Source organism: Neophocaena asiaeorientalis, unplaced genomic scaffold (assembly GCF_003031525.2).
Source record: "Neophocaena asiaeorientalis asiaeorientalis breed wild unplaced genomic scaffold, Neophocaena_asiaeorientalis_V1.1 scaffold7, whole genome shotgun sequence".
Lineage (NCBI taxonomy): Eukaryota > Metazoa > Chordata > Mammalia > Artiodactyla > Phocoenidae > Neophocaena > Neophocaena asiaeorientalis.
In genome coordinates, this window is record NW_020185337.1 from 21,903,692 (window position 1) to 21,916,248 (window position 12,557).

Genomic DNA, 12,557 nt, shown 5'->3' on the forward strand with positions numbered 1-12,557 from the left:
TGAGCCATGGCCGCTGAGCCTGCGCGTCCGGAGCCTGTGCTCCACAGCGGGAGAGGCCACAACAGTGAGAGGCCCACGTACCGCAAGAAACAAGAAAACAACAAAAACAAAAAAAAGTTATTAAAATAATTATTAAGAAAAAAAATTTTTATAAACACAAAACAAAAAAACGGACGGATAGAACCCTAGGACAAATGGTGGAAGCAAAGCTATACAGACAAAATCTCACACAGTAGCATACACATACACACTCACAAAAAGAGGAAAAGGGGAAAAAACAGGAAACAAAGAGGTAAGAAAAAGTCTCTTGCCTCTTCGGCAGGTCCAGAGTTTTCCCAGACTCCCTCCCGGCTAGCCGTGGTTCACTAACCCCTGCAGGCTGTGTTCACGCCGCCAACCCCAGTCCTCTCCAGGCGCTCTGACCGAAGCCTGAGCCTCAGCTCCCAGCCCCGCCCGCCCTGGCGGGGGAGCAGACAAGCTTCTCGGGCTGGTGAGTGCCCGTCGGCACAGATCCTCTGTGTGGGAATCTCCCCGCTTTGCCCTCCGCACCCCTGTTGCTGTGCTCTCCTCCGCGGCTCTGAAGCTCCCCACCTCCAACACCCGCAGTCTCCGCCCGCGAAGGGGCTCCTAGTGTGTGGAAAGCTTTCCTCCTTCACAGCTCCCTCCCACTGGTGCAGGTCCCGTCCCTATTCTTTTGTCTCTGTTTTTTCTTTTTTCTTTTGCTCTACCCAGGTACATGGGGGAGTTTTGTCGTTTGGGAGGTCTGAGGTCTTCTGCCAGCGTTCAGTAGGTGTTCTGTAGGAGTTGTTCCATGTGTAGATGTGTTTCTGATGTATCTGTGGGGAGGAAGGTGATCTCCGCGTCTTACTCTTCCGCCATCTTCCCCTGTAATTCTGCCCATGCTATTTATTTAATAACCTAGCCTTTCCCCACCGAAAAGTTGAAATGCAACTTTATGCAACGGTATATGCAACGGTATAGAAAGATAGATATATAGATAAATAAATTTCTATTTTAATGATGTATCTTTGCCACCCACATATTCTTATTTCTGAAACTTCACAGTATGTTTGCTATTTGGTAAAAGTACTCTGATTTCACTTAGCTCTTATTAAAGAATTTTCCTAGATATTTCCCCATGTTACTTTTTTCAGCTGATATTTCAAATAATTTTTATCATATTTAAAAATAAAACAACCAGTTGGGATGGTATTGCTTAAACTCTTCCTTTCCTCCTTCCCCGCTGTATCCTGGATATAACAGATCCTAATTCTCCGTATTTATTGTTAGTTCTGGACCTTCCAATGCTCAGCTGCCAAAGTGAGCTTTCTGGTGCCCAGATTTAATCATTTCCCTTTACTGCTGATTATCTCAGTGACTTTCCATTTATTTGAGTATACAACCAACGCATTTCAATGTGGCATATAAAACCTCCATCTACTTCTTTCTCCTGACTTTGTATCATTTCCTATCTCCCTCACCACCTTCCCTCCAGCCATTACCAAACGCTCTGTGGTTCCCATAACAAGCCATGGTCTCCCCACTCTACTCTGACACACTCTTCTCCCTGTCTGGACAGTCCTCACCCACATGACACACACCACACTTTTGAGGTGAGGTTTTCTCTTCTCTGGGACACTTCCTTTAAATCTCTGCTTCCCCCTCCATTAGGTGCCCTTCCTTCGTCAGAACTCCCACTGCTATACTATCAGGATACCCTAGACTGTGTTAAAATTGCCTGTTCACTTACACCTCTTCTCCACTAAACAAGAAGCCCTGTCAGGATGCCATCCATTTCTTTATTCCCAGAACTCAGCATTGTGTTGATTACATGATAGATCTTTATTCATGTTTGCTGAGCAAATGAATCAAAAGTGACACAAGATTAATTTCATATCCATCAGCTGGTTCAATAGATTCCAGTCAATTTAGGTGCTGTCTTTGTCAGGTGCAGGTAGTTTTTCTGGGAAGCACACAAGGCATGAAAAAAGTAAGACAGAGAAAGGGGAAATGCCAATAAAGAGTATGTTGATGACCTGTGAACAAATGGGCCTTGATCCAGCTCAGGACCTTTTGAGAAACTCTGGTAGCCACCTCTCAGAACTGCCCCTGGGAAGATGGAATAAGCCAGGGCACTTATCCACTGACTCCAACCCAAGAACTGTCCCCAGGGGTTTAACTTATCCCACATTTCCAGGCTGTGCCTGTGTGCAGCCCAGCATGTGCACGTGGTACCAGGAAAGACCCAGGCAGAGAAATCAAGTGGGGACCAGTCCACAGGCAAGTGAACTCAGGGTAGGGCGAAGGTCCAGGGAGGCACTGGCAGCATCTGCTCCAGCAGTAGCCCAGCTGCCCGCTCAGTGTGTATAGACTAACACCGGATGTGAGCTATTTGAAGACTCTTGAGTGGCAGCAAGGAACAGTTTCAGTTCCCTTCAAAATCCTTCAGGGTTATAGATATAAATGTTCTTTGATTTAGTGTCATGGTGGACCAAAACTCTCTCCAAAGCTGCATGTTTTTTAATGTTCTTTGTTGTTATTAATTGATAAATCACCTTCCCATTGCAGAACATGAATTTGCCCAGACCTGTGAGGTTATAAAATTTATTTTATCATGATGATGTCTATTGCAGCACCTTTGCCTGTGCAACTTCGTGGAATTGGTTTTAACGCACCATTAAGTAGCCATGGATACCCATTATGATGCTCATCATATCGTGGTTCACATTCATAGTCACATCATCAGTGGTTGAAGGTCATTTTGGGGCTGCATTGCTTTTTTTTTTTAACATCTTTATTGGAGTGTAATTGCTTTACAACGGTGTGTTAGTTTCTGCTGTATAACAAAGTGAATCAGCTATACATATACATATGTTCCCATATCCCCGCCCTCTTGCATCTTCCCCCCTCCCACCCTCCCTATCCCGCCCCTCTAGGTGGTCACAAAGCACCGAGCTGATCTACCTGGGCTATGCGGCTGCTGCCCACTAGCTATCTATTTTACATTTAGTGCATTGCTTTTTTAAAAACAGAATGAGGAGCAAACTTCACACATGTGGCTTTTATTCAGTGCCTGCTGTATGCACAGCTTCCTATGAACCTCAATGGGTGTACGTGAAATAAACAGTACACAATCTAACAAAACTTACTGCTCACTGCGTCGAATACAGAAATGCTTCTGTTTTTACAAAAACTGGCTGTGCTTTTGATGGGTAGATATGAAGTTGATCTACATTAGAAAACTTGAAATAAGTGAGTTTTAGTACAAATATTGAAGGAGATAATCGAACACGGACTGGTGTCCAAAGATGATGTTCAAAGACTTTAAAAATACACAATGTTCATGGGTTGACAGAAAAGACTCAGAAAGTTAAACGTCAGAAGGGGGCAGATGTTACAAATAACAAATGCTGGAGATGGTGTGGAGAAAAGGGAACCCTCCTGCGCTGTTGGTAAGAATGTAAATTGGTGCAGCCACTAGGGAAAACAGTATGGAGGTTCCTCAGAATCTAAAAATAGAGTTACTGTATGATCCAGCAATCCCACTCTGGGGCATATATCCAGGCAAAATGCTAATTCAAAAAGATACATGCACCCCTATGTTCATAGCAGCACTATTCACAGTAGCCAAGACTTGGAAACAACCTAAATGTCCATCGACAGATGATTGGATCAAGAAGATGTGGTACATATATACAGTGGAATACTGCTCAGGCATAAAAAAGAATGAAATAATGCCATTTGCAGCAACATGGGTGGACCTAGAGATTATCATACTAAGTGAAGTCCAAAAGAGAAAGACAAATACCATATAATATCACATGTATGTGGAATCTCCAGTATGACAGAAATGAACTTATCTATGAAACAGAAACAGACTCAGACATAGAGAACAGACCTGTGGTTGACAAGGGAGAGGGGGGTGAAGGAGGGAAGGATTCGGAGTTTGGGATTAGCAGATGCAAACTATTATAGGATGGATAAACAACAAGGTCCTACCATATAGCACAGGGAACTATATTCCATACCCTGCAATAAATCATAATAGAAAAGAACGTAAAAAGGAATATATATGTATATCTGAATCACTTTTGATGTGCAGCAGAAATTGACACATTATAGGTCAACTATGCTTCAGTAAAATAAATTTTTAAAAAAGAAGTGCACAAATGTAGATCAGTTTGTTAGAACACATTGAGGATGCCATCCTTCCCTGTCAGGACACTGCTTCCTCTGCCTAGAATATTTTTAATCTCTTCTTTAATAACTCCTTCTTTCCCTTTAAGCTTAGCTAAAATGTTACCTCCTATATCAGTTTCCTGTGACCGCTATAACAAATTACCACAAACTTGTCTTAAAACAACACAAACGTATCATCTTATAGTTCTAGAGGTCAGAAGTCAAACATGGGTCTCACTGGGCTACAATCCAGATATCAGCAAGACTGCATTTTTTCTGGACCCTCTAGAGAGAGCTCATTTTGTAGCCTTTTCTAGCTTCTAGAGGCTGCCTGCATTCCTTCACTCAGAGCCCCCTCGCTTTATCTTCAAATGCAGAAATGTAGCATCTCCCCCTCTCTCCAACCTCTGCTCCCATCCTTATGTCTTCTCTCTCTGACCCTAACTCTGTTGCCTCACTCTTAGAAGCATCCTCCTGATTACACCTGGCCCACCTGGATAATGCAGGACCATCTCCCCATCTCAAGGCCCTTAACTTAATCACCTCTGCAAAGTCCCTTTTGTCATGTAAGGATACAGATTCACAAATTCCAGGGATTAAGAAGTTGACATCTTGGCTGGGGTGAAGGGGTGTATTATTCAGCCTTCCGTACCTCCTCTTGAAGTTTTCTTAACCTTTTGAGTTCGAATTAGTTTCTTTTCCTCTGGATTCCACAATCATCTGCATTTACCTTTATCTTTTTTTTTTTTAACTTTTTGTAAATTGAAGTATATTTGATGTACAATATTGTGTAAGTTACAGGTGTACAACATAGTGATTCACAATTTTTAAAAGTTACACTCCATTTATAGTTATTATAAAATATTGGCTGTATTCCCTGCATTGTGGAATATATCCTTGTAGCATACTTACTTTATACATAGTAGTTTGTACCTATTAATCCCCTGCCCCTATCTTGTCCCTCGCCTGTTCCCTCTCCCCACTGGTAACCACTAGTTTGTTTTCTATATCTGAGTCTGTTTCTTTTTTGTTATATTCACCATATAAAAAAATACGACAATAAAAAAATTTTGTGTTATTTTTCAGATTCTACATAGAAATGATATCATACAGTATTTATCTTTCTCTGACTTATTTCACATAGCGTAATACCCTCCAAGTCCATCCATGTTTCTGCAAATGGCAAATTTTCTTTTTTTATGACTGAGTAATATTCCATTGAATATTATCTTCTTTATCCGTTCATCTGTTGATGGACACTTAGGTTGCTTCCATATCTTGGCAGTTGTAAATAATGCTGCTGTGAACACTGTATCTTTTCGAATTAGTGTTTTTGTTTTTTTCGGATGTATGCCCAAGAGTGAAATTGCTCTGTCATGTGTGGTAATTCTATTTTTAGTGTTTTGAGAAACCTCCATATAGTTTTCCACAATGGCTGCAATGTGTAGGAGTGTTCCCTTTTCTCCACATCCTCTCCAAAACTTGCCTTTTGTTTTCTTTTTGATGATAGTCGTCTCGCTATGTGTGAGGTGATATACCATTGCAGTTTTGATTTGCATTTTCCTGATGGTTAGTGATGTTGAGCATCTTTTCATGTGTCTCTTGGCCATCTGAATGTCCTCTTTAGAAAAATGTCTATTCAGGTCCTCTTTCCATTTTTATAATCAGGTTGTTTGTTTTTTGATGTTGAGTTGCATGAGCTGTTTATATGTTTCATATCAACCCCTTATCTGTCATATCATTTGCAAATATTTTCTCCAATTCAGTAGGTTGTCTTTTTGTTTGCTTATGGTTTCCTTTGCTCTGCAAAAGCTTTTAAGTTTAATTAGGTCCCATTTGTTTATTTTTGCTTTTATTTCCTTTGCTTTAGGGGATACATCAAAAAAAACTGTTACAATTTATGTCAAAGAGTGTTATATGTTTTCCTCTAGGAGTCTTATGGTTTATGTCTTACGTTTGGGCCTTTAATCCATTTTGAGGGGTTTTTGGGGTTTTTTGAGGTTTGTTTTTTTTTTTTTGTATATGGTGTGAGGAAATGTTCTAATTTCATTCTTTATATGTATCTGTCCAGTTTTCCCAGTACCACTTATTGAAGAGACTGTCTTTTCTCCACTGTATATTCTTGACTCTTTTGTCATAGGTTAATTGATCATAAGTGCATGGGTTTATTTCTGGACTCTCTGTTCTATTCCATTGATCTATTTTTCTGTTTTTGTACCAGTACCATACTGTTTTGATTACTGTAGCTTTGTAGTATAGTCTGAAGTCAGGAAACCTAACTCCTCCAGCTCTGTTCTTCTTTCTGAAGATATTATTGGCTATAGGGGATCTTTTGTGTTTCCGCACACATTTTAAAGTTATTTGTTCCTGTTCTATGAAAAATACCCTTGGTATTTTGATAGGGGTTTCACTGAATCTGTAGATTGCCTTGGGTAGTATGGTCATCTTAACAATATTAATTCTTCCAGTACATGAATGTGGTATATCTTTCATCTGTTTGTGTCGTCCTCAATTTCTTTCATTAGTGTCTTATAGTTTTCCAAGTAAAGGTCTTTTACATCCTTAGGTAGCTTTATTCCTAGGTAGTTTTATTCCAGTTTTTATTCTTTTCAAGGTGATGGTAAATGGGATTGTTTCCTTAATTTCTCCTTCTCATAGTTCATTATTAATACAGAAATGCAACAGATTTCTGTATATTAATTTTGTATCCTGAAACTTTACTGAATTCATTGATTAGCTCTATTAGTTTTCTGGTGTTGTCTTTAGGATCTTCTGTGTATGGTATCATGTCATCTGCAAACAGTGACAGTATTACTTCTTTCTTTTAAATTTGGATTCCTTTTATTATTTTTTTCTCTGATTGCAGAAGCTAGGACTTCCAAAGCTATGTTAAATAAACATAACAAGAGTGGACATCCTTGTCTTGTTACTGATCTTAGAGGAAATGCTTTCAGCTTTTCACCATTGAGTGTGATGTTAGCTATGGGTTTGTCATATATGGCCTTCATTATGTCGAGGTATATTCCCATTTATGCCCATTTTCTGGAGAGTTTTTGTCATAAATGGATGTTGAATTTTGTCAAAAGCTTTTCTGTATCTATTGATAATGATCATATGATTTTTATTCTTCAATTTGTTAATGTGGTGTATCACATTGATTGATTTGCAGATATTGAAAAATCCTTGCATCTGTGGGACAAATCCCACTTGATCATGGTGTATGATTCTTTTAATGTACTGTTGGATTCAGTTTGCTAGTATTGTTGCTGAGGATTTTTGCATCTGTGCTCATCAGTGATATTGGCCTGAATTTTCTTATTTGTGTGATATCTTTGTCTGGTTTAGGTATCGGGGTGAGGCTGAACTCTGGGAAAGAAGTGGGACAAATCCCACTTGATCATGGTGTATGATTCTTTTAATGTACTGTTGGATTCAGTTTGCTAGTATTGTTGCTGAGGATTTTTGCATCTGTGCTCATCAGTGATATTGGCCTGAATTTTCTTATTTGTGTGATATCTTTGTCTGGTTTAGGTATCGGGGTGAGGCTGAACTCATGGAAAGAGTGTGGAAGTGTTCCCTCCCCTGCAATTTCTTTGGAATAGTTTGAGAAGGATAGGTATTAACTCTTCTCTAAATGTTTGGTAGAATTCACTTGTGAAGCCATCTGATCTTCAACTTTTGTTTGTTGGGAGTTTTTTAACTATGGATTCAATTTCATTACTGGTAGTCGGTCTGTTCATATTATCTATTTCTTCCTGGTTCAGTCTTGGGAGATTGTACATTTCTAAGAATTTGCCCATTTCTTCTAGGTTGTCCATTTTCATGGCATATAGTTGTTCATAGTAGTCTCTTACGCTCTTCTGTATTTTTGTGGGGTTGGTTGTAATTTACCTTTTCCATTTCTCGTTTTATTGATTTGGGCCCTCTCTCTTTTTTTCTTGATGAGTCTGGCTAAAGGTTTATCAATTATGCTTATCTTTCCAAAGAACCAGCTGTTAGTTTCATTGATCTTTTCTATTTTTTTCTCTCTCTTTTTTTTTTTTTTAGTCTCTAGTTTGTTTATTTCTGCTCTGATCTTTATTATATCGTTCCTTCTACTAACTTTGGCTTTTGTTTGTTCTTCTTTATCTAGTTCCTTTAGGTGTAAGGATAAGTTTTGTTTTTTTTGTTTGTTTTTGTTTTGTTTTTTTTGCGATATGTGGGCCTCTCACTGTTGTGGCCTCTCCCATTGTGGAGCACAGGCTCCGGACACGCAGGCTCAGCGGCTATGGCTCACGGGCCCAGCCGCTCCGCGGCACGTGGGATCTTCCCGGACCGGGGCACGAACCCGTGTCCCCTGCATCGGCAGGTGGACTCTCAACCACTGCACCACCAGGGAAGCCCAAGGATAAGTTGTTTACTTGAGATTTTTCTTGTTTCCCGAGGTAGGCTTGTATTGCTATAAACTTTCCTCTTAGAATTGCTTTTGCTGAGTCCCAGAGATTTTGAATGATTGTGTTTCCATATTTTTCTCCAGGTATTTTTTATTTCCTCTTTGATTTCTTCAGTGATACCTTGGTTGTTTAGTAGCATATTGTGTAGCCTCCACATATTTAGGTGTTTTTTAAAATTTTTTTTGCAGTTTTTTCTTGTAGTTGATTTCTATGTATATATCTTTAATATGGAGAGTTTTAGAACTGCTTTGAAATTTGGGGTTAATCTTTCTACCTTTACTATTATTTTCTTTGTGGCAACTTCATCTGTGCAGTCAGAATGGCCTAAATCTGGACCTGGGACTCCCGCAGTTACCTCTATGTAAAGGAGAGGGGTGCCTTTCTAGGTGGGAATGAGAGCAGATAGAGCAGCAGGATTTCTAACCCAAAGCCCTGCTCTACCACCTGCTAGCACAGAGCAGCACCAATTCCTCAGTTTCCTCATCTGTAACATGGAAATAATTCTAGTGTGCGCCACATGTGTTTCTTGTGAGTATTGATGAATGAACATATGAAAATTACTTAGGACAGTGACTGGCACATAATATTCCCTCAAAACTGTTAGTTACTAGTATTTCTGTTTTGTGAGATTATTGTAAGGATTAAAGGGAGAGTAGATAAACCACAGCCCCATGCCTTATGCACAGTAAATTCTCAATACAGTCGAGCTTTTGATTTGTCATTATTGTCTGTACTAAATACAACAGTTAAATAAGTCAAAATAGTGAAGAAAATGTTGTGTTTCAAAGATAGGAGTTTCATGAAATGGACTCAGATTTGTGCCAACAATCTGCATAATTTCAGGCTCTCTTATCTTAGGTTAAAAGATACGAAGGTTCAATAATGTTGCAATGGGTAGATTTTATTAGTGTCAATGATGAAGTAATAATAATCACTGCAGGCTTTTAAATATTATGAAGTGTTTTTAAATATATCATCTCATGGGGCCTTAAAGTGACAATGTTAACCCCAGGCAGTATCTAGCAATCTAAGGGCTATTTGATTATTTAAGCTTCCCGGATTATTATCATCCTGGTCACATAATAGGCATTGTGTCCTTTCTATCATAGGCTATTCAAGGGTTGCCTATTTGTTCCCAAGGCAAATTGAACCATTCCCCTCAAAAGTTTACAGTAAATAGAATAGAAACTTCTGGAATCATCTTCCTCTCTCACAAATGAAGAAACAGCAAAGTGGTACAGCATCTCAGCTGTTCCAAGTTCCTCAAATCAGTTTTACTTTTGCAAAACCGGCCCTCCGACTTCCTATATCCTGTGAGCTGCCTTACGAGCAACATGACCGGCAGCCACATTTGTTGTAATTTTTTAAATATGTGGAAAAAAAGCAAGATATCGACCATGTATTACCTTAACCAAGATGCCAAATTATCTAACTTGTTTCTCCAGGCGAGCAGCCCGACCACAGGGACAGCTCCCAGGAGCCAGTCAAGGTTGTCTGTCTGTCCATCCACTCAGGACATCTGCAGGTAAGTGCCCAGCAAATGATCCCATTTGGTGTGTTTTTAGACCATTGCTTTGTACTCTTGCTGTGTTTGCTGAGACTGTGTGACTCTTGCCTCTGCCTTACATTGTCCGTGGATAATTTATACCAGCCTAATTTTTCTCCCTTAGTGCATTTCCCTCATTTGATCTTTATTTACCAACTTTGGGTCCGTGCTGTCATTTTCATCGCTCTCTCTCTCTGTTTTCCCATGGCTTTCCTCTCCATTCCCATTCTCCATCCTTCGCCTGCTGCTTTGTCTAGATCTGCCATCTTACATGACATGTCAGAAGCCTCATTTGAGCAAAGCACCCCTGTCATGGTGCTGAGCCCTGCTAGGAAGGAGTCTGGTAAGAAATCAGTAAAACAGAGGCCTAGGAGGAAGAGGAGGGCTGCTCTGAGGTATGAGCGCACAGAAGAACAAGTGAAAGGGAGAAGCAAGGATTTTCACCTCCAAATCCCCAGCCACCGATGGAGTGAGACTGACACAGATTCTTCAGATTCATCGTCCACCAATGAGAGTCACTGGATTCAGGCAAAACGAAGAGCCCAAGTGAAGTTCCGCCTGTCTCGGAGAAGGAGAAATAAGAAGCCAAGTGGAATCTTGGATGAATCTTCCGCTCCTAATGAAATCCATCCAGTACATTTAGGATCCAGAGATAAAAAGCACCCGGAGCTGACCGAGTGTGAGAGCTACTCTTCAAATCTCCGCAGAGGAAAAGGCCCAACATACCAAGGATGCAGTGTTTGCCTGCCAAGACGGTCCTCTGACATTAAGAGACCGTCAAGGAAGGATGAGGAAAGCAGAGGCAGGTACCACCACAGGGATCCTCGGCTCTTGCACAGTCCTGGGCAAAATGAAACAATCAAGAGAATGTTTTCAGAGACAGGTTCCAGCATTGAAATGCTGGCGGTCAAAGAAGGTGGCAAGCCTGTGGAGGATGCAGGATTCCTTCAGAAGCCTCCTGCCACCTACCATGATGGGTCTGATCATTTAAAAGCATGCAGGTCAGTCACTCCAGAGAAAGACTTGATTACATCCAACTATATCTCCTCCTGCTGTGAATTACGTGTGTGTGTGTGTCACCTACCCTCAAAACATAACCTTTATTCATACTGTTGTTTGTCCAATTGGATACAGGGTGATAAAACGAGCAAAGGGCTGGGAAGAACAATGCACAAGTATCCATGGGTTTGAATGCTGTTCCAGAATACAGTTAGATTTCCCTCCCCCTTCTTTCAACTGAATAATGACTTATCCTGGTCAAAAAACTGACAAACCAATTGAGTCCTCTCCCTACTCTCGGTAAGACAAGGATTGTGGAGGAAACATGAGTGAGAGCGTGAAACCTTAGACTCTTCAGTGCAAATCTGGTGAACTGTTAGCACTCTGACAGAGGATATTCAGGGCTTGGGGGGTTTAAGGTCAGATTTTTGTATCAGAAAAATTTCCTCTGCAGTTGGTGCTAATTTGTTCTCCAGTTATCTGACTCGGCAGGATAATTCGAGACTGAAAGGGCACAGAAACAAGTCACGGACATGTCTGCGGGGTTGCTGGGGCCTTCGGGGAAGGAGACCATATTAACTTTGGTGATAATTGTGTACTAAAAGTTTTCAGTGTGTAGACAATCCATAGCTATGAAACTGCTTGTTTGTACTTTTTACCCGACTGGATACAATTTTCAAAATAACCTAAAATTTAAAAGAATGATGTAACTATCCAGGCTAGTATGCACAAATAAGACAATGTTAAACAAAACAAATATTTTGGATTTTCCTATTATACCCAGTCATTTAAGTTGCTTGGATTCTGTTTGGGAGCAAGTGGTGTTTTTGTTGCATAATGCTTGGTTTTGGGGGCTTATTTTTATGAAAGTTGAAGTTATTTTATAAAACATGTATGTTTCGTGTGAATCACGTGACCCAGAGAACACCTCCTGTGTACATTCAGGGCAGGACGAGAAGGAGGATTAAGCTCTGGATGTAAATAATATTGTAATGGTTTGTTCCTCCAAAAGTTTTGTGAAATAGTCATTCATAAAATGTTCGTTCATTTATTCACTCAGGCGTTTATAATGCATCAGGCACTGAAACTATTACATGCATAAGATCTGTAGGGTCTCTGACATCTAGAGCTTACAACCTGATGGGAATAACAGACACGAAAGCTATTTCACAGTTAATTACAATTGTGATAAGGAATGTAGGAGCTTATAATGTGGAAGGTTTACCTATGCTGGGAGATCAGAGAAGGACTCTCTTAAGGAAATGACAGGCTGACTGAGGCTCAAGCATGACAGGAACTGATCAAGGAAAGAGCAGGGAAGGCCATCCAGGCAGCATGCCAGCAGGGCTCCAGGGAACTGAGAGCTGAATGCTGCTGGGGGCGTGGGGGCGGGTAGTGGG

The 12,557-nt window shown here is 40.4% G+C and overlaps 1 protein-coding gene across 1 annotated transcript in view; it reads left to right on the forward strand.

Moving 5' to 3' along the window:
* MARCHF1 (membrane associated ring-CH-type finger 1) overlaps positions 1-12,557 on the forward strand; it is a 533,052-nt gene that overhangs the window by 433,949 nt on the left and 86,546 nt on the right. The window contains exon 4 of the mRNA XM_024736081.1: positions 10,058-10,137. Within this exon, the coding sequence (XP_024591849.1) occupies positions 10,058-10,137 (80 nt within the window). The remainder of the gene's footprint in view (positions 1-10,057; positions 10,138-12,557) is intronic.